Genomic DNA, 25,315 nt, shown 5'->3' with positions numbered 1-25,315 from the left:
TTGTCTGGCGACCTCTTTAAAGAACCTTTTGATCCACCTACCTGTATGATCCGCAATCTAAGTATCATATATGGAGCCCAAGGCGAAGACTTGAACCTTGAGGGTGTTAAAATGACTCTGTACCCACAATCTGACCCCCTCCCCAAACCACTTGTACCTTCAGATAGCTGCTGGTACGTTCACACTTACCGGATCCGCAGCGTATTTTCTGCTGCGGATCCGCAGCAGATTTCATTTAAATAACTGAACACAGCATCAAATCTGCACCATCAAATCTGCTGCAGATCTGCTGCGGATCCTGTAGGTGTGAACGCACCCTAAATCCAAGATCTGTCCTGAGGTCCGTTCGGCAGGTGATGCAGTTATTGCCCTTTAAAAACAACTTTTAAACTTGCAGCCCTGTGCCCAACGACCGGGGCTTAGAATGTCTATGCATTAGGCTGGCACAACCTCTCCGCCCTCCTCATCATTAGGAATGCTCCAGGCAGATCGTCTCCTATTTATCAGCTCTTAGCTATGTGAATACTGAACATGGGCTGGATCATTAAGGTACCTGTGCAATGTTCAGACAGAAGAAAATGTTCCAGTGGCATTCCTAATGATTAAGAGGGTGGGTGGAGGGACTGAGGGGTGATGCAAAGTTAGGGCACAGATATTCTGAGTTTAAAAGTTGTTTTTTAGGACAATAACCGCATCACCTGCCGAACGGACCACAGGACAGATCTTGGATTAAATGCAGCTATCCGAAGGTACAAGTGGTTTGGGGGGTCAGATGGGGGGTACAGAGTCGCTTTAAGTGATAGACATTTATCCAACCCATCCTGGAGAAAATCCAGAATTCTGGGGATGTCTGTCTGGGAGCATATCTGGTGGAGAATCACTGCACCATGAGTAGAATTTTTCACACTGTTTTCAATAAATGGAAGAAGTGACTTATCTATTGTTTTTAAGAAGAGTCTCTATCACAGGGGTCCTCAACTGGCGGACCGCGGTCTGAACCCGGACCGCGGAGGCCAGCTGCCGGACCCCTGGTCAGACCTCCCAACCGCCCCGTCCTGGGATGGCCCCCATGTGTCCTGGCTGGGGGCAGTGTCGACTCAGCCCCTGGCTGATACGCGCTCTCTGGGGATGTCCTGGGGATTCCCCAGCAGAGCGCGCATCAGTGACCTCAGTGTACACCGCCAGCCTGAACTTCAAGCCAGCGGCGTACACTGAGGTCACTGGTGCGCGCTCTGCTGGGGAATCCCAGGGACGTCCCCAGAGAGCGCGAATCAGCTGGGGGCCGTGCTGACAGGAGAATAAAAGAAGACAGCCGCAGCGGCGGAGCGAGGTGCTAGGTGAGTTGTGGTTTGTTTGTTTTTTTTTGTCTGGGGGCCATCTATAAGGAGAGAGCGTACAGGGGGGCTATATACTACTGGGGGAGAGTGCAAAGGGGGGCTATATACTACAGGGGGGGAGCTCACAGGGGGCTATATACTACTGGGGGAGAATGCACAGGGGGGCTATATATTACTGGGGGGGAGCTCACAGGGGGCTATATACTACAGGGGGGCTATATACTACTGGGGTGAGCGCACAGGGGGGCTATATACTACTGGGGTGAGCGCACAGGGGGGCTATATACTACTGGGGGGGCTATATACTACTGGGGGAGCGCACAGGGGGGCTATATACTACTGGGGGAGTGCAAAGGGGGCTATATACTACTGGGGGAGAGCGCACAGGGGGGCTATATACTACTGGGGCAGAGCGCACAGGGGGGCTATATACTACTGGGGGAGAGCGCACAGGGGGGCTATATACTACTGGGGAAAAGCGCACAGGGGGGCTATATACTACTGGGGGAGAGCTCACAGGGGGGCTATATACTACTGGGGGGAGCTCACAGGGGGGCTATATACTAAAGGGGAGAGCGCACAGGGGGGCTATATACTACTGGGGGAGAGCGCACAGGGGGGCTAAATACTACTGGGGGAGAGCGCACAGGGTGACTATATACTACTGGGGGAGCAACAGGAGGGGCTATATACTACTAGGGCAGTCACCCCCTTTTTACCCAATATCAAAGTGCTGGTGAGAGAGAAAAAACACCAGTTTTCCAGCTAATGAGCATCAACTCTGTATGTAAATAGTTGAACGTTTGTGAAAAGTAACAAAACACGTTTCCTACTGATGTTTAGCTCGGACCTTCACCTGACAATAGACCCCGGTAAGTGGACCTTCACTAAAAGTTGTTGAGTACCCCTGCTCTATCACATAGGCCCCTGGCTGAAAGGAGTGACTTTTCAAAAGAGCCCTGGCCGTTGGTCACGGGGCTGCAAGTTTAAAAGTAGTTTTTTAGGACAATAACCGCATCACGCGCCAAACAGACCCCAGGACAGATCTTGGACTAAAAGCAGGGGGGTCAGATTGTGGGTACAGAGTCGCTTTAAGCGATAGACCTTTATCCAACCTATCCTGGAGAAAATCCAGAATTCTGGGGATGTCTGTCTGGGAGCATATCTGGTGGAGAATCACTGCACCATGAGTAGAATTTTTTACACTGTTTTTAATAAATGGAAGAAGTGACTTCTTTATTGTTTTTAAGAAGAGTCTCTATCGCATAGGCCCCTGGCTGAAAGAAAGGACTTTTCAAAAGCCAGGCCGCTAGATGTGGATTTGCCAAGTTCGAATGATGTAATAGATCAGTAGATCTTCCTGTAGCGGAAGTAATATCGGACCCTGGATTGTCAGGGATTTGAGCAGTCTGTACCAGGCTCTCATGGGCCATACTAGGATGATGAATATTCCCATAGTTTGACTTAAGCGGATCTTCTGTAAAGCTTTTGCTATGAGTGGAAGAGAAGGAAATGCGTATGACAACTTGAAGTTCCAGACCTGCTGGAGCGCATTTAGCGCTTCCGGGTGATCCAGGCGATTTAGAGAAGCCAACCTTCTTGTTGGCTTTGGAGGCGAACAGGTCGATTTATGGACAACCCCAATTGCTTACTAAGCTGAATAATATCTGGGAATTTAATTCCCATTTCCCCAGATGGATGCGATGACTGCTCAGGTAATTCGCAACCACATTGTGTGTTTCTCTGAGGTGAACTGCAGAGATGGAAAGTACCTTTTGTTCTGCCCAAGATTCTTCCTCCTAAGGAAAGAATCCTCAAGGATTTTGTGCCCCTTTGGTGCCTCAGGTACGCAACTGTCCGTAAATACCTTGATGTCTTTCTGGATAAGGAGAGATTCGGCTGTTTTTAGGGTTTCTCAAACTTCACTTAGCTCTCTGAAATTTGAGGACTGTCTTCAGAAGTTGTTTCCATTGGCCCTGGAAGTGGAGACCCAGTACATGGTCATCCCATCCCCATAAGCTGGCATCTGTGGTAATCTGTACCACTGACACCGGGTTTCATCTGATTCCCTTGATTAAATTTTGCTTGTTCTTCCACCAGATGAGAGAGAATTTTACCTTCTGAGGGATCAGCATCTTTTTGTCCAAGGACAAAGGAGACCTGTCCCAACTTTGAAGGATACTGGTCTGAAGAGTCCAGGAATGGAACTGGCACCAGGGTACTGCTGGAATGAAGGATGTCATCAGGCCCAGAAGGGACATCACATTCCTGATTGAAGTTTTTGATTTCCTTGTGAAATCCTTCACCTTTGATGTAATGGAATAATTATTTTCCTCGGGAATAAAGGTCATCTGAGCTTCTGAGTCCAATATCATTCCCAGAAATTTCTTTCTGCAGGAAGGAAAAAAGTCTGATTTAGAAAAATTCACTATTCATCCCAAATTTTGCAGGCAGTCCACCACCAGATGAATGTGGGAGGACAAAATCTGGGGAGATGGAGCGATTAGTAGTAGGTCGTCTTACTAAGGAACAACTGTGATGTTCTGTAGTCTTAGATATGCCACTACTTCAAGCATGATCTTTGTAAATAACCAAGGGGCGGAAGAGATCCCGAATGGGAGGGCTTTGAATTGAAAATGATAAATCCCGTGTTTTGTCTGAATTGCAAATCTGAGAAATTTCTGTTGAGAGTGGTGAATCGGCACATGGAAATAGGCATCCTTCAAGTCTATTGTCGCTAAGGCTGCATTTTGGTATATCAGAGTGATTGTAGTATTATGGTTTCCATAAATTTTTGGGCATTAGAGAATTTGTTCAGGAATTCCAGATTTATGATAGTCCTGAAAGTACCATTGGGTTTAGGCACTAGAAATAAAGTGTAGTGACCCAACCCTTTCTGCTCTGAAGGTGCCGGAATTACAGCCCCTAGGCGAAGATGATCTTCTACTTCTTGGCAGAGTTTATTATTTGAAGCAACATCCCCTTGCCAGTGCTAAAGCCAAAGTGCTCCCCTTGTGGCATTAGACAGCGCTGCTGACTTAGCTGCCATTCTGACGGATTCTGCCGAGGCGTTGGCCGGAAATCCCGCAGCTAACTTAAAGAGTCACTGTCGTATTTTTTTTTTTGCAGAAATCAATAGTCCAGGCGATTTTAAGAAACTTTGTAATTGGGTTTATTAGCCAAATCTGCCATTATCTGCATGTAAAAAGCCTTTTCCCAGGTCCCCCCCTCCTTCCTCTTTTTCATCCACTCCAAAAAATCTGAAAATTGTGACTTGTTGCAGGAGACGTACCCTGTCTGCTCTAGGGAGAGGGGAGGGGGGAGGAGGAAGGAGGGAGTTAGCCGGCAGCAGAAAGCAGATAACAGAGGATTACAGGCACGGAGCTGGGTGACAGCTGTAATCCGAGCTCAGACAGGTCACTGGTGACTGTCACAGGAGATATCCCCTGAGGGATTTGTAGATTAACTCTTTGTTGTCCTGTTTTGGTCTTTTCTTTAGCTCTCTCCATAGGAGAACAATGAAGACAGGGGGGAGAGCTTCAAACTGCTTTTTCATGATAAAAATGCATTTTTCGGATAATAAACCCAATTACAAAGTTTCTTAAAATCGCCTGGACTATTGATTTCTGCAAAAAAAAATTTCACGACAGTGACACTTTAACCTCTTAAGGACCCATGACGTACCGGCACGTCATGGATCACTGTCACTTAAGGACCCATGACGTACCGGTACGTCGGCCCTTTAAACGGGCGCCGCGCGAAATCGCGCGGCGCTCCGGTGAAGATGGCTGCTGATTCTATCAGCAGCCATGTTCCTGTGTCACGTAGGGGGCAGTTTCCCTGCCCCCCGTGACGACGATCGCTGTGATTGGCCGATGACTTCGCATCGGCCAATCACAGCAATTTGCTGGATTTCCGGGACCGGACCCAGGCAAAGAGCTGTGATTGGTGCTGTCAGAGACAGCACCAATCACAGCTGTGACCGGGCATCACCTGCCCGTTGATCCGGCCCCCCGATCGCCCGTGATCACCGGCGATCCACACTACTACTCCCATCATCACCTTCTCTGCTTGCTGATAATCAGCAGCAGAGAAGGAGATGATGGGAGCAGCATGCACCCGGCGCGGTCCTGGAGGGTGTCGGGCGCCGGGTGCCTCCTCCCCCCAAGCTGCCGCCGCCGCCGCCGCCCCGTCTCCGGAAACAGGGAGATCAGGACAGCTGATCTCCCTGTTCTTCCTACCCTCCGTCGTCCTCCTCTTCCTCCTCTTCCTCCGCCCCCCCCCCCCCGTGCCTCCCCAATGTTTCCTCCTCCTCCCCTCCACCCCTCAGTCCGGCCAGCCCCCCTTCCTGTTTTCAGCCCCCCCCCTCCGAGCTGACAGCCCCCCTGTGTCCTGCACGCCCCCCCCTGTGTCCTCTGTTCTGCCAGCCCCCCCCCCTGTGTTCTGCCAGCCCCCCCCAGTGTTCTGCCAGCCCCCCCCCCCAGTGTTCTGCCAGCCCCCCCCCCCAGTGTTCTGCCAGCCCCCCCCCTGTGTTCTGCCAGCCCCCCCCCTGTGTTCTGCCAGTCCCCCTGTGTTCTGCCAGCCCCCCCCCTGTGTTCTGCCAGTCCCCCTGTGTTCTGCCAGCCCCCCCCCCCTGTGTTCTGCCAGTCCCCCTGTGTTCCGCCAGCCCTCCCGTGTCCTGCCAGACCCCCATCCGTCCTGCAGCCCCCCCCCGTGTCCTGCCAGCCCTCTCCTGTGTGCTCTGTCCTGCAGCCCTCTCCTGTGTCCTCTGTCCTGCCAGCCCCCACTGCATCCTGCCAGCCCTTCCCGCGTCCTGCCAGCCCTTCCCGCGTCCTGCCGCCACCCTCCCCTGCGTCCTGCCGCCTCCCTCCCCTGCGTCCTGCCGCCACCCTCCTCTTACCCTCTCCCCTTCCACCCTCTCCCCTTTCCTTCCACCCTCTGTCATGCCACCCTCTCCCTTCACCCTCTCCCCTCTGTCCTGCCACCCTCTCCTCTCACCCTCTCCCCTCTGTCATGCCACCCTCTCCCTTCACCCTCTCCCCTCTGTCCTGCCACCCTCTCCTCTCACCCTCTTCCCTCTGTCCTGCCGCCCCTCTCCTCTCACCCTCTTCCCTCTGTCCTGCCGCCCCTCTCCTCTCACCCTCTCTCCTCTGTCCTGCCACCCCTCTCCTCTCACCCTCTCCCCTCTGTCCTGCCACCCTCTCCCCTCTGTCCTGCCGCCCCTCTCCTCTCACCCTCTCTCCTCTGTCCTGCCACCCCACTCCTCTCACCCTCTCCCCTCTGTCCTGCCGCCCCTCTCCTCTCACCCTCTCTCCTCTGTCCTGCCACCCCTCTCCTCTCACCCTCTCCCCTCTGTCCTGCCGCCCCTCTCCTCTCACCCTCTCTCCTCTGTCCTGCCGCCCCTCTCCTCTCACCCTCTCCCCTCCCCTGCCACCCTCTCCTCTGCCACCCTCTCCTCTTAACCTTTCTCCTCTCCCCTCCGTCCTGCCGCCCCTCTCCCCTCCCCTGCCACCCTCTCCTCTTAACCTCTCTCCTCTCCCCTCCGTCCTGCCGCCCCTCTCCCCTCCCCTGCCACCCTCTCCTCTTAACCTCTCTCCTCTCCCCTCCGTCCTGCCGCCCCTCTCCCCTCCCCTGCCACTCTCTCCTCTTACCCTCTCCGCTGCCACCCTCCCCTCCTAAAAAACACACAAATAAAATGTAAAAACAGTACATAAAACACTAACACTTACACGTGTAAAAGCATAACACTTACACACCCCTCTAAGGATGCCTTCACACACACCGGATCTGCAGGGGATTTCACGCTGCGGATCCAGCGACCGGGGCATCTCTATGAGAATACATACACGCAACAGGAATGACATCCCGCTGCGTGTATGTAAGTTAACCCCTTGCCGGCCGGAGCATACATCACCTCCTCCCCGATCTGGTTTGCTTCGGGGGTTCTCAGCAGGACGTCTCGCTCAGCCAATCAGTAGCTGCGGCGGGGCAGCTCACTGATTGGCTGCGTGGGATGAGCCCCGAAGCAAGCCGGAGCGGGGAGGAGGTAAAGTATGCTCCGGCCGGCAAGGGGTTAACTTACATATAGGCAGCGGGATGTCATTCCTGCTGCGTGTATGTATTCTCATACGGATGCACTGGCGCTGGATCCGCAGTGTGTGGATCCGGTGTGTGTGTGAAGGCATCCTAAAGAAAAAATAACAAAAAAATGGCCACAGGTTGTTCTCGGCTGAGGAGGCATTCGCCTGGATTGCCTCCGATACTGAGACAACCATTGAGGGAGAAGAGGAAGATCCCTCGTTCCTTCTTCCTTCCTCTTCGTCCTCATTGTTATCACCATTTAGTGATGACAAGCCCCCAAGGAGCTGCCCCAGGAAGTCCCACAAGCCCCCTCAAGTGACCCCACCCCGTACGAACCACAGATTCCTGAGTTCGTTGGGGTCACTTGTGGGGGGTTTCCTCTGTTTTGGCAGCATCGGGGCTCTGAGAGCCCTTCGTCCTCCATTCTGGCCAAATCCAGCTTCCAAAATCCAAATTACGCTCCTTCCCTTTGGAGGCTTTGCATGCGGTGACTTTGCACTTTGTGTCCCCATGTGGGGTACTCTTGTAATCGGGGGAAATTGCTCTACATGAGTAGTGGTTTATTTTTTCTTTTAACCCCTTGTGAACATAAAAATTCAAAGTTACACCAACGTTTTAGTGTAAAAAATTAAATTTTTCATTTTCACAGCACATTATTCCAAATTTGTGCCCGTCACCAGTCGGGTCCATATGCTCACTATACCCCTTGTTACATTCCTTGAGGGGTGTAGTTTCCATAATGTGGTAACTTGTGGGGGGTTTCCAATGTTTTGGCAGCACGGGCACTCTGCGAACCTGACATGGCCTTCGTCCTCCATTCCAGCCTCTAAATGGCGCTCTGTCCCTTTGGTGGCTTGCCCTGTGCCCATATGGCACATTATATCCACATGTGGGGTATTTTCTTACTCAGGGGAAATTACCCTACACGTTTTGTGTTAATTTTCTCTTTTAACCCCTTGTGGAAATGAAAAAAATCAAGGCTAGACCAACATTTAGTGTAAAAAAAAATTAAATTTTTACACTAAATCATTGATCCAGTCTTTATTTTTTCATTTTCACAAGGGGTTAAAAGATAAAAAAACACGAAATGTGTAGAACAATTTTCCCCGAGTACGGAAATACCCCACATGTGGACATAAAGCGCCATGTGGGTGCAGGGTAAGCCTCCAAAGGGAAGGAGCGCCATTTGGCTAGAATGGATGGTGAATGCCATGTCGCATTTACAAAGGCCCTGTGTTGCCAAGACATTGAAAACCCCCCAGAAGGGACCCCATTATGGAAACTACACCCCTCAAGGAATCTAATAAGGGGTGCAGTGAGAATATGGACCCCTCAATGACTGGCACATTTGTGCTGTGAAAATGAAAAAACGAAATTTTTCACTTTCACGTCACATTGTTCCACATTTGTGCCCGTCACCAGTGGGGTCCATATGCTCTTTGCACCCCTTATTAGATTCCTTGAGGGGTGTAGTTTCCAGAATGGGGTCACTTGTGGGGGTTTACCACTGTCTTGGCAGCATAGGGTCTTTGTAAATGCGACATTGCCCTTGAAATCTATTCCAGACAAATCCAGCCTCCAAAAGCCAAATAGCGCTCCTTCCCTTCGGAGGCCCGTCTTGCGGCCGCATGGCGCTTTATGTGCACATCTGGGGTATTTCCGTACTCGGGACAAACTGCTCTACACATTTTGTGTTTTTTTTCTCTTTTAAACCCTTGTGAAAATGAAAAATTCACGGCTAGGCCAATGTTTAAGTGTAAAAAATTTAATTTTTACACAACATCATTGATCTAGTTTTCAGGTTTCTCATTTGCACAAGGGGTTAAAAGAGAAGAAACAAAACAAAACATGTAGAGAAATTTCCCCCGAGTATGGAAATACCCCACATGTGGACTTAAGGCGCTATGTAGCCGCAAGACAAGCCTCCAATGGGAAGGAGCGCCATTTAGCTTTTTGGGGCTGGATTTGGGTAGAATGGATTTCGAGGGCCATGTTGCATTTAAAAACTCCCTGTGCTGCCAAGGCAGTAAAAACCCCCACATGTGGCCCCGTTATGGAAACTACACCCTTCAAGGAATGTAACAAGGGGTGTAGTGAGCATATGGACCCCACTGGTGACGGGCACAAATGTGGAACAATGTGGCGTGAAAATGAAATATTACTTTTTTTACATTATAATGTTGGTCTAGCCTTGAATTTTACATTTTCACAAGGGGTTAAAAGAGAAAAAAAACACACAAAATGTGTAGAGCAATTTCCCCCGAGTCCGTAAATACCCCACATGTGGACATAAAGCGCCATGTGGGCGCAGGGCAAGCCTCTGAAGGGAAGGAGCGCCATTTGGATTTAGGAGGCTGGATTTGGCCAGAATGGATGATGAACACCATGTTGCATTTACAGAGCCCTCGTGCTGCCAAAACAGTGGAAACCCCCCACAAGTGACCCCATTCTGGAAACTGCACCCCTCAAGGAATCTAACAAGGGGTGCAGTGAGGATATGGACCCCTTGATGACGGCCACATTTGTGCCTTGAAAGTGAAAAAATGTGCCCGTCACCAGTGGGGTCCATATGCTCACTGCACCCCTTATTAGATTCCTTAAGGGGTGTAGTTTCCAGAATGGGGTCACTTGTGGGGGGTTTCCAGTGTCTTGGCAGCACGAGGGGTCTGTAAATGCGACATGACCCTTGAAATCCATTCCAGTGAAATTCAGCTTTCAAAGGCCAATTGGCGCTCCTTCCCTTTGGAGGCTCGTCCTGCGCCCGCTTGGCACTTTATGTCCACATGTGGGGTATTTCTGTACTCTGGAGAAACTGCGCTACATGTTTTATGCATTTTTTTTCCTTTTATCCCTTTGTGGAAATGAAAAATTGAAGGCTAGAACAATGTTTTAGTATAAAGAAATAATTTTTATTTTTTTACGCCATATTGTTCAGAAAATCTGTGAAGCACCTGTGGGGTCCAAATGCTCACCGCACCCCTTATTACATTCCTTGAGGGGTGTAGTTTTCTAAATGGTGTCCCTTTAGGGGTGTTTTTTAGGTTTTGGTACCCCAGAGCCTCTGCCAACCTGAAGTGGTACAGTCAGAAATGACCAAATATAACTGAGGTGTTCAAATTCACTAGGCGCTCCTTTATATCTGAGGCTTGTGGTTGCGTCAAATAGCGCAATAGGGCCACATATGGGGTATTTCTATAAACTGCAGAAACGGGGCAATCAATATTGGGGTGAATTTCTCTGGTAATAGTTTTACAATTATGAAAGATATTGGATTACAAGAAAATCTCTGCACAGAAAATTAAAATTTTCAAATTTCTTACACACTTAGCTTTTATTTCTGTGACTCCCCTAAAGGGTTAAAAAACTTTCTGGATGTGCTTTTGCAGAGTTTGGGGGGTGCAGTTTCTGAAATGGGGTGCTTTGTGGGGCTTTCTAACATACAGGCCCCTCAAATACACTTTAAACCTGAACAGGTCCCTAAAAATATCTGATTTTGAAATTTTACTGAAAATGTAGAAATTTGCTGCTTATGTTTTACGCTTTCTATTGTCTAAAAAAAATGAAATATAGTTTAATAAATGCCGCCAACATAAAGTAGACATGTTGCTAATGCTATTTAATATATAATTTATGTGGTATAACCATTTTCTGTATAAGCAGAAAAGTTTTAAAGTTGGAAAAATGCATTTTTTCTAAATTTTTCACGTTATTTTGGTTTTTTCATAAAGATTCGTTAAAAGTATCGACTTCAATTTACCAGAAATGTAAAGTACAATATGTCACGAGAAAACAATCTCAGAATCAGCCAGATAGGTAAAAGCATCCCGAAGTTATTAATGAATAAAGTGACACTGGTCATATTCATAAAATTTGCTCCGGTCCTTAAGGCCATTTCAGGCCCGGTCCTTAAGGGGTTAAGCATAGGCAAAGTAGACGACAAATCTTCCCTAGAGGTTTTATCCTCAATATGGCTCTCTAGTTGTTCTAGCCATATATATGAGGACCTGGCGACACTAGTTGCCGCTGTGTTAGTGTTTAGGATGGCAGTGGAGGCTTTCCAGGATTTGCGTAGGAGACCCTCTATTTTCCTCTCCATAGAATCTTTGAGTTGTGAAGCATCCCCAAATGGAAGGGAGGTCTTTTTGACTACTTTAATTACTTGTACATCCACTTTCGGAATATCTGCCCAGCATTCCTCAAAGATAAATGTGGATTTAAATTGTTTAGGAATTTGCAGGCTCCTTCCACTCAGCCATGATTAGGTCTTTAATATTTTGATGAATCGGAAAGGCTCTCCTCTTTTTAGGTTTAAGGCCTCCTGTGCCGAAAGGAGTTGTTCCGTGTCATCTAACTCCACGACAGACCTGACTGCCTTTATAAGAGTGTCAGTATTATGGGAGGAAAAGCATTATTTCCCTGGTTCTTTACTGGAGGCATCCACGGTAGAGGTCTCCATCACACTATCATCATTAACATCATCATCAGGTTTATCTTCTGGGTCAGAGACAGAATCGGAATCAGCAATAACGCAAATTTTGCCCTTTTTAGCAGAGGGAGTTTGGTCCGGAGGGGCAGGAGACACAGAAGCACATGCAGGCTGAATTAAAGGAACCTGGGTCAGTGCTGGTATAGTAGGGACTAAGCCGGCCATGGAAGCCTGGATTTCCGGCGAATCATAGCCCGTTATTCATCAGATACTGACACCTAGGCAGGAGGATTTAGCTTTGCCAAACAAATCTTGCACAACATTCTAGTGTAGATTTCCGGTAAGCTGACATCACATCCTACGCATCTCTTGCCTTTGTCCTTAACCTTTCTTGGAATCTCCTTGTCCGCCTAAGGAGAAAGGAGATACCAGACATGATAGAGAATCACCAAAAAGGACTGCCTTTCATAATCCCCAAAGTAAGTGAACCCCAGAGGGCAGAACTTACAGAGCCAGCAGGTGGGATTCTCTCTGCAGCTTCTCCACTAGTCTCAGAAGCATCCATGATTACAGCACAAAATATACCAGGAGCAAGAGACTGCATTGCAGGACCTACCAGCATTTTGTAGGAGAGAAGCTTCAGATTTGAATCTGGCGCCAAAATTTCCACGCTGCACTGCTGATCTGACTTCCGGTCACAGGAGGGGATTCCCCCAGCAGCTGTGTGACATCACCACGCATGTACGTACAGACGCACGCCGGTATGTACACCCACATAGACCGTCCAGCTACCAGAAAAGGTCGCAGGGAAACCGCAATGGAGTCCGAGGGCCCGCGGCGTCTTCATGCTCCCCCTCCGGGAGCGCAGGGACCGGAGAAACCCAGAGGATGCGACAGCAAAGAGGCTTCAATAGAAAGACCCAGAGGCCACAGCATCGCCACATCCCAGGACCCGAGACCACACAGGATCACAGGTAACCACTGTGTTCCTTGATCCTGTTAGGAACAGGAAAAACACTGAGGGGGATTATGGGAAATGCCCTTTTAACCTCTGTGTGTTTCCTGTTCAGGTCAAAGGTGATGTCCTCCATGTGTGGTGCTGTTGTGAGGATGCTGACAAAAGCACCAACACTTCCAGCATTCTTCATTACCATCCTGTTCCTTGGTTTGTACAAAAGCCTTATTGCAGAGTACAACGCTCCGCTATCCTTGGCAGCTCCATAGGTAATAAATGGTCAGGCAGCATGCAAGTCGCAACCCTATTGAAAACAAAGGAGTCGGGGGCCCATTCTCGAGAGACTAAGGGATAAGCTCTTTAAACTTGCAATACTCCTTAAGGGTACAAACCCACTTGACGTATTTGTTGGGTGAATCAGTCTTAAAAATAAGCAGGCAAAACGCAGGTTGGCTTTATACAATTGTTTTGCGTTAAAATACGCAATTGCGTATTTTTGAAGCGTGAAGCTTGTTGTTAGCAAAGCATCAGTTGTTAACAACCTGTGTGAAAAATCGCATGTAGCTTCACGCTTCAAAAATACGCAATTGCGTATTTTAACGCAAAACAATTGTATAAAGCCAACCTGCGTTTTGCCTGCTTATTTTTAAGACTGATTCACCCAACAAATACGTCAAGTGGGTTTGTACCCTTAAGGAGTATTGCAAGTTTATCGTTCATATCTAGCTTTGGTGTTTCTTGCTACAAATGTCTGCGTGCAGCCCTTGGCTTATGGCACCCCACTGAGACTGTTCAAAGAGGTTTGTCACAATGACGTGTTATGTGTGGTGATACAGTTTTCTTCTGCTACATATGTATCATACCAGAGAACTCAAAAATCTGCATGAAACAACCAGATGGGTGCAAGCTTTTTAATGTTTTATATAATTGTTGCCAGTGGTTTCTGCAGGGGGTTCGCTGCAAAGTGTTAAAAAGCAGACCACAAATCCTAGTAGAGTCAAAAAGATTGTGTGTTTTACAAACTCACGTGTTGTACAGTACTAACCAATCTAGAATAGGAGCTGTAATGCTGCCCTTACACAACCTTTTTGTGTAGCATTTTCAGGCCTCCAAAAAAAAAAAAAAAAGGCAAAGAATAACTGTCAATGCATTTTATTCAGGCATTTGCGTTTTTCCGGGCATTTTTTGTGTGTGAATTTTTTTTGTGGTTTAGGCATACCTCAGCATGCGGTGTTTTGGAAAAACTGCTAAAGCTTAAAAAATGCCACCCCCCATAAAACCTATTTGTGTAAGGCAGATCATAAACTTCCATGGTCTTCCAGCTAACATCTAACCACTGGCATTATTGCAAAAAAAAAAAAAAAAAAAAGGCGTTTTTCCAAGATATTAAGGCAACATGAAGGAACCTCAAGTGCAGCCTTTTGCTTTTAGTTATTTATGTAGCCAGTAAAGGGACCATACTATAAGCCGCCTAGACTTTCCGCTGTTGGGCTATGGCTACATGGCAACCTTTGCATTGATCTATAAAAACGTGATGCATTGAAACATTTTCTCTAACACATGCTGAGACTTCTGAGCTATTTTAAAAAAGTAGCAAACCTCTTGGATGTGGAGTACTTTACAGGAAACTCTGGATGTTGCCTAGCCTAAAGGTTACGGTGTATCTACAAAGGGTGGATCTGCTGCACATTACTGCTCAGCTAACCTCATGCACACGGTATACACATTTTCTGACAATATACTGACCCATGGTTAGAGTTTCTGTAGTTTATTTATATTGTAGACTCAAGCCAGTATACTGGTCCCTTAGCACCACTTGTATCTTCTATACTTAATCTTAGTACAGCTCCCCCCAAAGTGTTGTGAAGACACCAATAGAAAGAAACGACCAAGGCAGCAAAAGTCCAATTAACGCCACTCGGTGTAGGCAATAATCCATAACATGCAGCGATATTTCAGCCGTAACCGGCCTTAGTGAAGATAAAATAAAGACCAGCAATGGCCAGAAAACTGCTCTCTCTTATGGAATATTGAGTACAGCAAGTGATAATTGAATCTCTGGTGCCTTGGACGTGTGCTTCTATTGTTTGTGGAGTTTTCCCACTGACATCACTAGAAGGATAAAGTCCTGCAAATTACCTGCAACCCACTAGGGCAGATTTTAAATGAAATTTTCATCCCTTCTCTAGAAATCAGCATGGTTAGGGGTGAATTTCATATTTTACAACTTGGAACATGGAACTTCCTCATTTACCCTATAGGTGGACAAACATCTTTGTAGAAGCCCTGTAAGGCTGCCATCACACATGGCAGTTTTCATAGAAATCTGCCATTGCAGTTTTTGAACCAAAGGCAGAAGTGGATACAGCAAGAGGGAGACAGAGACTCCCCATTCCTTGTGCATGCACTCTTCTTTCAGAAAACAAGGTATGTTTACACATTATTGAAATTAACTGGATGGCTGTCATTTAAAGGGGAACTTCAGGTAGAGGTTTTTAAAAAAATGAAACTTCTGCAGTAACATGCAGCATTACTTACCTGTCTATCCCAGTTTTGAAACTACCAAAAATCCATTTGTTTGGGGGGGGGGGGGGGGGGGGGGGGGGGAAGGGTTGTTCTGTATTGTTTCTGTCCTTCCTGGTTGAGCAGTTCCTAGAATGCAATGCTTTCCCTCAGATGATCATCAGTCCCCCACCAATCACAATCAGTAAAATTACTGCTGCACCTGCTTCTGGCCATTCGGAGATGGTGAATCACTCAGGAGATTGGGAGATCCAGCCAAGCCTCCTGTGATATCACACCCTGCGCTGTCTGCATCATCAGCCTGTCCTCAGCAAACACACAATGTGAGACAGAGGCACGGAAGATTTGTCTCCTAAGGGGGGAGAGCTGTGGGAGCAGGAGGCAATGTGAATTGGCACAGAGGCCTTTTTTTTACTTCCTGGATTTCTATCAGCTACCAGGGTGGCTGAACTGTACAGATACCGTAATACATTGTATAGACACATCTATATAACTTTTAATAGAAAAATTTTCTTATCCAGAGTTCCCCTTTAATGGCTGTTTTGAAATAACAGCAATTATTTGCCATTAAATGACAGCCATCCACTCAACTTTAACAGTGTGTGAACATAGCCTGTGTTTTCAATCAACTCCGGGTTTCTGAGCAAAAATTCTGTGTGGGAACATAGCCTCAGGCAAGCTGAAAGTTGAGGGAGAGAGGCGCCGCAGGCTTAAGGTGCGGATGCTCTAGGCCACATCAGATTGAATCCCTGCCGACCGCAGCAATTAAAATAGTTTTTCTACAAAATACCGGCACTGGGAGAACAGTGCGAGGACCTCTAGAAAGTAGTAACAGGTAACGGTAGAAAAAGATTCCATGCAAAAAGGAATCCTGCATAAAGTGTGATTGTTGTTCATGGAAAAAAAGAACACCTACTTCAAAAAAGTGGGGTCATCTTGGTCTGTGGAGATCCTGTCTGTAAGGAGACAGGCCATCATGGAACATGTAACCATGCCCTGCCCCTAGGGTCCTCCATAAATATATAGACACACTCTGTGGTGGACACTGGGGGTAGAGCATAGTCACAAGCTCCTCCACATTCGGCCATCTTATAGACAGAATTACGACAGACCAAGACGACACAGCCTGGAGGAGGGAAGCCAGATTTTCGGGTACGCAAGGAGCTGCTGTTAGTAAGTGCAGTGAGAACACTTACTAATACTGTACACTAAAAAGGCCTCTAAACTCTATAAAAAAAAAAATTAAAACTAATCTGATTGGTTGACACTGGCACCTTCTTTATTGTTCCTCTGCACAAAGTTTAAAGGGGTTATCCAGCGCTACAAAAACATGGCCACTTTTCCCCCTACTGTTGTCTCCAGATTGGGTGGGGTTTTGAAACGCAGTTCCACTTAAGTAAATAGAACTTAATTGCAAACTGCACCTGAACTGGAGACAACAGTAGGGGGAAAAGTGGCCATGTTTTTGTAGCGCTGGATAACCCCTTTAATAGCTCTACCCCTTCTGTCCAAATTCTGACTAAAATGTTCCAACGTACAACTGATCGGCTGCATTCTTCCTTACGTCACACCTGTATTAGCGGTTTGCAGAAATTATAGAGGGTGCCAATTTAATTAAAGCTTTAATAAGCACATAGTTAAACGGATCCAACTTTTCTCCTATACACAGTTTGTGCTGGCTATTAACAAGTAACAACTTATTGAAATATCACTTACACAGATTTCCTCTCCACAGGTACCCGGTTGAAGTAAACAATTGGGCAGTCGAGTATCTGACCACCACATAAAAGATCGCACCAATGTCTTGAGCTTGCCAATCATCAATATCATGACAGTCTTTTACGTAACATTCCAGGGAACAGACTATGACACCACCATGGGCTTTTTTCCCAAGCTGATCAGGACTATGCAATATTTTAACAAAAATTTTTGTGCGTTTAGAGAATATGCTACATCCAGTGGGCAGAAAGTAATAGAATTTATTGCATATTTACATTTTTATGGTATAGTCTAGGCAAGTGTATACAGTACAAAATTCCAACGCTCAAGGGCTGCATCTCATCTATCCCATGTAGTGATATTTTATACAAATGCAACTGGATTATTGTGCTATACTTACAAAATGCTGCATTCACATCTTTCCCAGCCAGCTTGTAGACAACTGTGGGAAAGATTTTGTACAAGAATAAACCCAAGCACCTTGTATTTCATTATAAGTCACAATGGTCTTGGTGTGGGACTTCTGCTTACACTCCTTATATGAAAAAGAGCCACACCAATACACACATATGACACATGGGGTTTCTGTAGAATGGTTTCTGATGAAAGCGGTGCCCTCTTCATTCCCTATATTATTAGCCAGCCTCCAACGATGCCAACTGAGTTATGTACAATATAAAACAAATAGTCTCCATCAATATAAAATCAATAATTTAAACACTTTCGCTAACAGAATAAGTTTCTTATATACTGCCACCACCAAAACTTGCCATTATATATATATGCTCTACTTTGTTTTAATCTAGAAAGCCTGAAGTGTGTAACTTGTCAAATTGTGGTTTTTAACTGGGTTTCTCTGTTCTTTTACTTATAATGTAAATTATTAGAAAAAAATATATATAACCCAACCTCCCCCAAAAATATTCTTTATATAAATCTAGAATGTTTCAGGAGACTTTACCTCAGTGTCACATGGTGCATAAGCCACCAGTACTCAATGAATGGGGGTTATAAAACAAAACAAAAAAAAATCCCTATATGTATTACCACATTCCAATATATGACAAAGTAAATACAGTAACAGCACATTCCTAACCAGCCAATACTACAATCGGTTTCATATTAGTAGGTACACTTGTAATATTGGGTGATTGAGGAGAGAATAAACCAACATAGAAGTTTTATCCATGTGCTAAAAAACAACCCAACAAACCATCTATTTTACAATGCATGTGGCATATCAGTCAGGTAAGACATCGGACATATAAAACTAATGCAGAACTTTATTTTCTCATAATCCACTTCATTTATAATAAAAATAAAAAGGAACACAAAATTAAAAAAAATTTACTGGGTAAGATGCCAACATGTGGCAAAAAGGAGAAAAAGTAACCGACTGCCTGACATTTTGACAGATGCAAGGTTACCAGAGGGAGGAGCTTCATTGCACAAACTTTTCAGGTCCAATGATGAGCAGATGACAAACCAGACAGCAGAGTGGAAATGGGGGGAAAAATTGCAAAAAGAAAGAGAAGAGAAGTAAAAACAGACAATGCTCCAAGGATGGGAGTTTGAATACAAGGAGAGAGTATCATGAATCCTATAGAAGGATGCAGTCTCCTTGCCCGAGTGTTTCTTTCTAAAGAAACATTTCGCTAGTGAAAGGGCCTGCTGTGCTACGTTCCTTCAAACGCCTGCACAATTATATAAAACCTTTATCGCCACCTGCCCTGGACAGGGGTATAGCAGCTGAGTGGACAGTCAGGAAAAGCGGCAGACTAGAGTCAACGTCGTCCTCCCCTATCCCTCACTGGTGTACTCCTGCTGCGACTTCTGCTATGTCTTTTAGGATCCCGACGTTCTCTCTCTCGGGGGTGTTCTCTGCTGTGCTCTCTTCTTTTCTCTCGCTCTGCTTCACGTGCTCGCTCTCTGTTTCTCTCTGCTTCTTTCTCCCTTTCCTTTGCTCTTTCCTTTCGCTCTTCCTCCTCTTGCTCTTCCTGTTCCTTACGGCGCTTCTCCCTCTCCTTTGCTCGCTCCGCCCTGTCTGCTACTTTCTTTACAATCTGCAGGAGGTAATTTTGATTAGTTTACTTATCTACCAAGGTTAGCCACTTAAGCCAATAGTAACTCCAACTGAACATCTCATACCTGATCATCTGTAAGGGGAAGCCAATATATACATGGTGCAGCTTTGGTTTTGTGGAATAAGTCATCTAAAAGTTTAGCAGGGGGTTCCTCTTGAACTTTCTCTGAAAATGGAAAAAAAAAAAATGAGCGAAAAGCAAGGTGAAATATACAATAGTTACATATAGGATAAGCTGCACAAAGTACAAAAAATTACTCAAGCATAACTGGCAATTACCTTTCTTTTCATTCTTTTTCTCTTTGGACTTGGCATGCTCTTTACGTCGTCTGTCTCTGGAACGCGACCTGGGACCTTCTCGAATTTTATCTCTATCCCATTCTCGTTCTGACCGAGTACGTTCCCTCCTTTCCATCTCACGCTCCCTCTCAGCCCATTGTTCTCGTACACCCCGCTCGTGTTCTCTGTGTTCGCCTCGTAATGGAGGAGCATGTGTGTGTGAGTGAGAGTGTTGGTGGGGGGGCTCCTCTGGTTTGGGTTCTGGTGGTCTCTCTGGAAGAAGACCTCTGTGAAAGTCCAGCTAAAAGAAATGACAACATTAATGTCAAGTAATACACAGAGCAAGGTGTTTAGTGACTAATCACCTTAACTAGAACACTTAGCTGTCTAAATGTTTTACCTCATCTTGTTCTGCAAAATCTACAGATAAGAATTTAGGATTGGACTGTGGCCATCTCACTCCATGTAGAGAGTTTCTGGTTGAAACCGCTTCTTCTACTGTAGAATACTGTAAAAGAAAAAAATTAGCAACTAGGAATACAGATGGCACTAGAAATACAGTGTCAAAGATGAGGAACACTTCATTCCTGCTAATGCATGCCAGTAAAAAAAAGAAAAAAAATGGAAATACTAATAGCTTAAAAAAAAACCCTAAACTGAAACGATCACCAACATGTCAAACATTTTAGAAAAAAGTGCTGTGGCTTTTACATAACTTGTATATAGCATGTCACTTGTATAGCATGTCACTAGACCCCCCCCCCCTAACTTAATTCTAATTTCAACTTGTCAGTAATGTGTGGACGCTAGCTATTACAATGTCTTCCATTCACTACACAGTGTGGCCTTGGCCTCTCTTCTCAGCTTTAACACTTTCTGACTAGACGCTAGAGCTATAACATAATATGGAAGCAAATCTGTCTGTGCTTCTCCAACATACAAAAATGATAGTCTAGCTTGCAGTACATTAGGAGCTTGGGAAAGCCTTTCTGACACTGTATACTGGAGAATAAGATCATTTTCTATGTGCTGGATTATGAAAGGTACAACTGTCTCCTTATTCTAAATGTGTAAGCTGTTTGGAATGTAAACTGCAGCCGACGGAGCCACTAACAAAAATTTTTAATGCAGTTGGCACAGCGGGACTGGGACACTTAAATATGTTAACCTTCTCCTTAGCACTCTATATCATGTTGGTGGCAGTTTTAAAACAGATGGAGGGGGAACCCACACACCCCTTTATCTATGCCATAACCAGTGCTACATATAGGCAAAAACCTTACCGTGACAAAGCAATGAGATTTAATCTTGTCTATCCAGAAATTTTCATCTACAATTGTACCAGTACGTGAGAGCAATTCTTTAAGTTGTCCCAAAGTGAAAGGTCGGACCTGAAGAGAAACAAAAACATAAAATATAAATTTCTACCAGAACATGGTTATAGTAGTAACTAAATCTGAACTATACAAACAGTAACAAAACCCACTGCATAGTTAATCACAGTCCAGTAATTTAAAAAGCACCTTAAATGTCGATACCAATGTTCTGATGCTGTTTTCTCAACTAACTATTTTAAATCAGTGCTTGTTCCTTATGGTAATGCATAGTAACTTGACATGGAAGTAGTAGACAAGGTGGCTTCTATTCATGTTCACTACAGCCTCTACCCTCCCATATCAGCTTGATTGAAAAGGAGAGCAAAGAAAAGCCAAGCATTTGAAGCATCTATAGGCATACTGGGGCCAGTGTGCAGGGCACCAGGGGACAGGTTCCTGGTTAAGTGTGAAACAACAAAAAAAAACAAAAAACCTAAAATAATGGATCTCTAAAACTGGATATGGAGTGCCTTTCCAATGGCTAGTCGACAATACGATAGTAGAGACAGCACTTCCAAAGAATCCAAGTGAAAATTATTGTACACCAGCACTGGTGTACAATAAACTTCACTTGGATTCTTTGGAAGTGCTGTCTCTACTATTGTATTGTGGATTCCCTGATGCCGAACTGGTCCGGTTTGGTGAGGCGAGCACCCACACTTCTTTAAATTGTTGCAAGAAGGTGATAAGGATCCGGCACTCCAAGAGGTTTAAAATTCAAAAACTTTTATTAGAGCATATCTAAAAAACAGCTGAGCAGCTCATGCTGTGTGGCCTGAAAGACTGACGCGTTTCGCGCATGCGCGCTTAGTCATAGTCTAATGGTCAGTGTGTGACTAGAGATTTAAAAACAAGTAATGGCCAATGAGATGTTTCCCCATGCACATGTGTGCAGGTGGGGTGAATAGGTGCAATCAGTGGTGTACTCGCTTGGACACTGTTAAGTTAGTTCAGTGGTCAGTTAGTATTACAAAGTATAATGGGTGTGTGAATTTACTAGACGTGATGCTGTAATTTATAGGTAGGCTACAACCATGTGATGCAAACAAAGAGAGGTGGAGTGTGGTGACACACTGTCCACATTGGAGCGTGCTTGGCGACCAGGTCGTGTTTTTTAAAAATAAAACGAATACAAAAATGTGTAACTCTATCGCATGTGAAACGACCGAGCCGCACGGTCTGAACTACGCTCTAAAGATGAATATCCTGAGGATAAATTAACAATTGAACTATAAAAATAATGCTAGTGTTCAGTTGGCATGTCTAAATGGCAATTTTTTGGCGTGCCTCCATGATGGTTCTGAACATATGTTGAAAAATGCAACCCTTGATAGTGGGTGAAAGAAACGTATGAAATGAAAATGTATATATTTATATGTCCTGATGATTATGCCATGTCCACGTATGAATAAAGGCTGAAAACAGGTGTGTAGCCTGGTGGCGAAATCTGACTGCTTGAAGATATAAAATTATATATACAAAAAATATATGTATAATAAATAATGATAAATGGATAAGTCATAAATGATGAATATTAAATATCAGTGTGTCCCACCCAGGTTACATGTTAATGCATAATCTGATGGTGAAATCTAAAGTGTATATGTAGATAATAAATATATGCATGACCACAAACACATGTGTATGTGGAAATGTGGGGGTGTATACACAACGATTAAACCATGCTACTCAATGATAAAGAACTATGAATGTTCTAAGAAACAAATAAATAATAATAAGTAAATAATAATAACTTCTTTAAATTGACTTTTTGTGCTGCTGAAAGACTTCTTTGCTTTGTGGTTTCCAATGGCTAGAATAGTTTGAGTCTGACTTACCAGATTACATATATGTACAATACAGCTTGGCTTCCGTCGAGGAGGTGAGGGTTGCTGAGACGCAGATCGCACAGGGTCATCAATGGTAACGGAAACGATAGTCTTTTGTTGACTGATTGATCGCCTCAATAAAGTATCTCCCAGGGTGACTGGAAGGTGGCAAAAGAGTGATTAAGACAGAAAAAAAAACAAAAAACAACTAAAGTTAAAGGGAACCTGTCACTGCCCCCGGCTGACCCCCCAGATACAGATCCATATACTTAACGTTTCGAAGTAGTCCCGGAGCCCACCCAACCAGCGAGAAATCCCCGTCCGAAGTCGTGAGCGCGCTCATCCGAGATGAGTCCGACGTCCATAGAGAATGACGGCTCCAGTCATTCTCTATGGACGTCAGACTCATCTCTGGTGAGCGCACTCGTTGCTTTGGACAGGGGTCTCTCGGCGGCGGGACGGGCTCCAGGACCGGGTCTTCGTGGAAGCGGTAAGTATATGGGTCTGCCTCCGAGATATTTATGGGAATTTACCTCTAACTTCTGCTTGTGCTGGACTTTCTGGTAACTGCTTCTTTACTTCTTGTTCACTGGGAGGGGGTGGCTCTACCTCCATAGGAATAGGCTCCAGTACAGCAACAGGTGCTTCCTCTGACTGGTTTTGATATGCTGCCTCCTCCTCCTCCTCTTGGCCATTTTCTTGAACCTCAGCAGGGACCACCTGGAAGTTGAGGGAAATCACAAGTTATATTGGTGTCTTTAAATCTTCAAGTCAATAAAGCTAACTTGACATTGGGAAATGCATTGTTACCTGTGTGACAGTCCTGCAAATTTTCAGGCCTTTGTCATGGGAATTGTCATCTCCATTGCGTTCACTTTCATCTTCAGAAATCCGAGCATCCTCTGCATGGAGATCCACCACTGCCTCTTGCTTGATTTCTTTAATCTCAGGGATTAAACTCTGACGAGAACAGGAGAAAAAATTTCTGACATGCTGCTCTTTACCACCCCACCACCCCAGCCATCTCTATAGTCTAAAAGCAGAGTGTATACACAGCTATAGTGTGTGTGTATATATATTTATTGAGAGAGAGAGAGAGAGAGAGAGAGAGAGAGAGAGAGAGAGAGAGAGAGAGAGAGAGAGAGAGAGAGAGAAGCAAATGTAGATTTCTTCCGTGTTTTACACCTGGTAGCAGACGTAAGTCATGATAAATCGGAGGTCACTCCCCATTCAGGCATGTAGAGTGTACGCCAGTAAAAAGATGTAGACCCAGTTTTGCAAAAATCTGCACCTTATTTCTGGCGTACGCCATTTGTAATTTTAGTTAACGCCTCCTATATCTCCATACATTTATACCTATCTCAGTCTGACCTATTATAGCAGAGTGGCAGTCACTAACCTAGACAACAAGCTGTCAATAGGAGGAAAAGAGAATAATATCAGGAGAAGGAGACAAACTACACATGCATAAAATGTACACCAGAACATACCTTCAATGACTCTGTAGAGATACTGATTGAAGGCTTTTTCTGTGTGGTGGCAGTGCTGGCGCCCCATCGCCTTCGCCGTGCAGGGTGTGCTCCCTCACTGTCACTGTTTGTAGCTGAGGCTGGAGAAGGCTGACTCGAACACTTTGCAGCTGTTGAAAAAACAAGTGAACAAACAAAACATAAAGCATTACAGACCTAATAGTGTTTTTGATATCACTTGTATGGTTACTACATAATATGACACTTCAGGCTTGTTCCCTACTATATGATGTTTACTGAACACTTGGTGGTATCTCTTAATATTAAAGGGGGATTCTGGAGGATCCGGCCTCCAAGTGTTGGTCCCACTGTGCAGCACTTTCGTGTGTCGGCACAGGGACATGCCTGTTGAGCCAATAACTAGCTAAGGCCATACACCACTGCAGCCAGTGACTGACTGAGCAGACAGGTCCTTGTACTGACACAGAAGTACTGGGACTGGCACAGTGAGAGTGGTGTGAGGAGTGTAAGTACATATTTTTTTTGTTTCCCCGATCTCCTTTTACAAGGCCTGAATCTTAAAAACTCCCATTGTAGCAGCTGTACCTGGCACTGCAGCTAGTCCCAAATAGACTCAAGACTTAAAATCCAAGTTAACCTTCACTAGTTTTCTCTCCCTATGTCCTGTGTTTCATTAAAGTAAAGTCTTAAAATCCTTTTCGCATGGACCCAGATATCAAAATGTAGTCACGTAGAAAGAACTATATTACCACCCACACCAAGACCATAATGAAATCCAAACTATAGAAAACATAGATGGCTACTTACATATAACCGAGATCTTCCTCTTAAAGGTCCGTGGTGGCGTTGAACTCTAAAGGAAAGGGACAAAGGGTAGAGAGAAAGAAGGAAGGAGATGGAGGCAATACGGCACCCCGGGGAGAAAGAGAATTTGTTAGTCAATTATAAACAAACCATTACAGAGAATAAATTATAAGCAAAAGGGAAAAATAAAAGCAGAGAAGAAAATCAAATTGCAGATAATCAAGGCAATCCCTCCACACGTAGGTGTAAGACAGCGGATTACAGGACATAAGATGGGATGGAGTTAGGGAAATATGCACTGTGCTCATCTCTATTAAACCTCTGAACTACTAAAGTTCTGCAACTAAAAGCTTCAACTAAAAAAAAAAAAACTTCTTGGGGACAAAGAAAAATCACCAAGTAGCAGTGATGTC

The 25,315-nt window shown here is 45.2% G+C and overlaps 2 protein-coding genes across 6 annotated transcripts in view; one reads left to right on the top strand and one right to left on the bottom strand.

Moving 5' to 3' along the window:
* The window catches only part of LOC138785550 (uncharacterized), a 104,766-nt gene extending 86,960 nt beyond the window's left edge, over positions 1-17,806 (top strand). Inside the window, exon 7 of the mRNA XM_069961609.1 lies at positions 17,058-17,806. Coding sequence (XP_069817710.1) covers positions 17,058-17,109 — 52 coding nt within the window. The 3' untranslated portion in view covers positions 17,110-17,806. The remainder of the gene's footprint in view (positions 1-17,057) is intronic.
* Positions 17,282-25,315, bottom strand: part of ACIN1 (apoptotic chromatin condensation inducer 1) — a 57,855-nt gene continuing 49,821 nt past the window's right edge. For 4 of the 5 annotated variants that reach the window (XM_069961598.1, XM_069961599.1, XM_069961600.1 and 1 more), the window contains 10 exons: positions 24,906-24,951; positions 24,099-24,247; positions 23,419-23,568; positions 23,142-23,328; positions 22,618-22,766; positions 20,687-20,794; positions 19,804-19,911; positions 19,404-19,704; positions 19,190-19,290; positions 17,282-19,104 (listed from right to left, as the gene is read on the bottom strand). In XM_069961598.1, coding sequence (XP_069817699.1) covers positions 18,826-19,104; positions 19,190-19,290; positions 19,404-19,704; positions 19,804-19,911; positions 20,687-20,794; positions 22,618-22,766; positions 23,142-23,328; positions 23,419-23,568; positions 24,099-24,247; positions 24,906-24,951 — 1,578 coding nt within the window. In that variant the 3' untranslated portion in view covers positions 17,282-18,825. Of the gene's footprint in view, positions 19,105-19,189; positions 19,291-19,403; positions 19,705-19,803; positions 19,912-20,686; positions 20,795-22,617; positions 22,767-23,141; positions 23,329-23,418; positions 23,569-24,098; positions 24,248-24,905; positions 24,952-25,315 lie in introns of those variants that run through there. The other variant, XR_011362116.1, reaches the window with a different exon arrangement.

This window comes from Dendropsophus ebraccatus, chromosome 3 (assembly GCF_027789765.1).
Source record: "Dendropsophus ebraccatus isolate aDenEbr1 chromosome 3, aDenEbr1.pat, whole genome shotgun sequence".
NCBI classification, from domain to species: Eukaryota; Metazoa; Chordata; class Amphibia; order Anura; family Hylidae; genus Dendropsophus; species Dendropsophus ebraccatus.
Note: the sequence above shows the minus strand (reverse complement) of the source record. Positions and strands in the feature narration are given on the sequence as shown.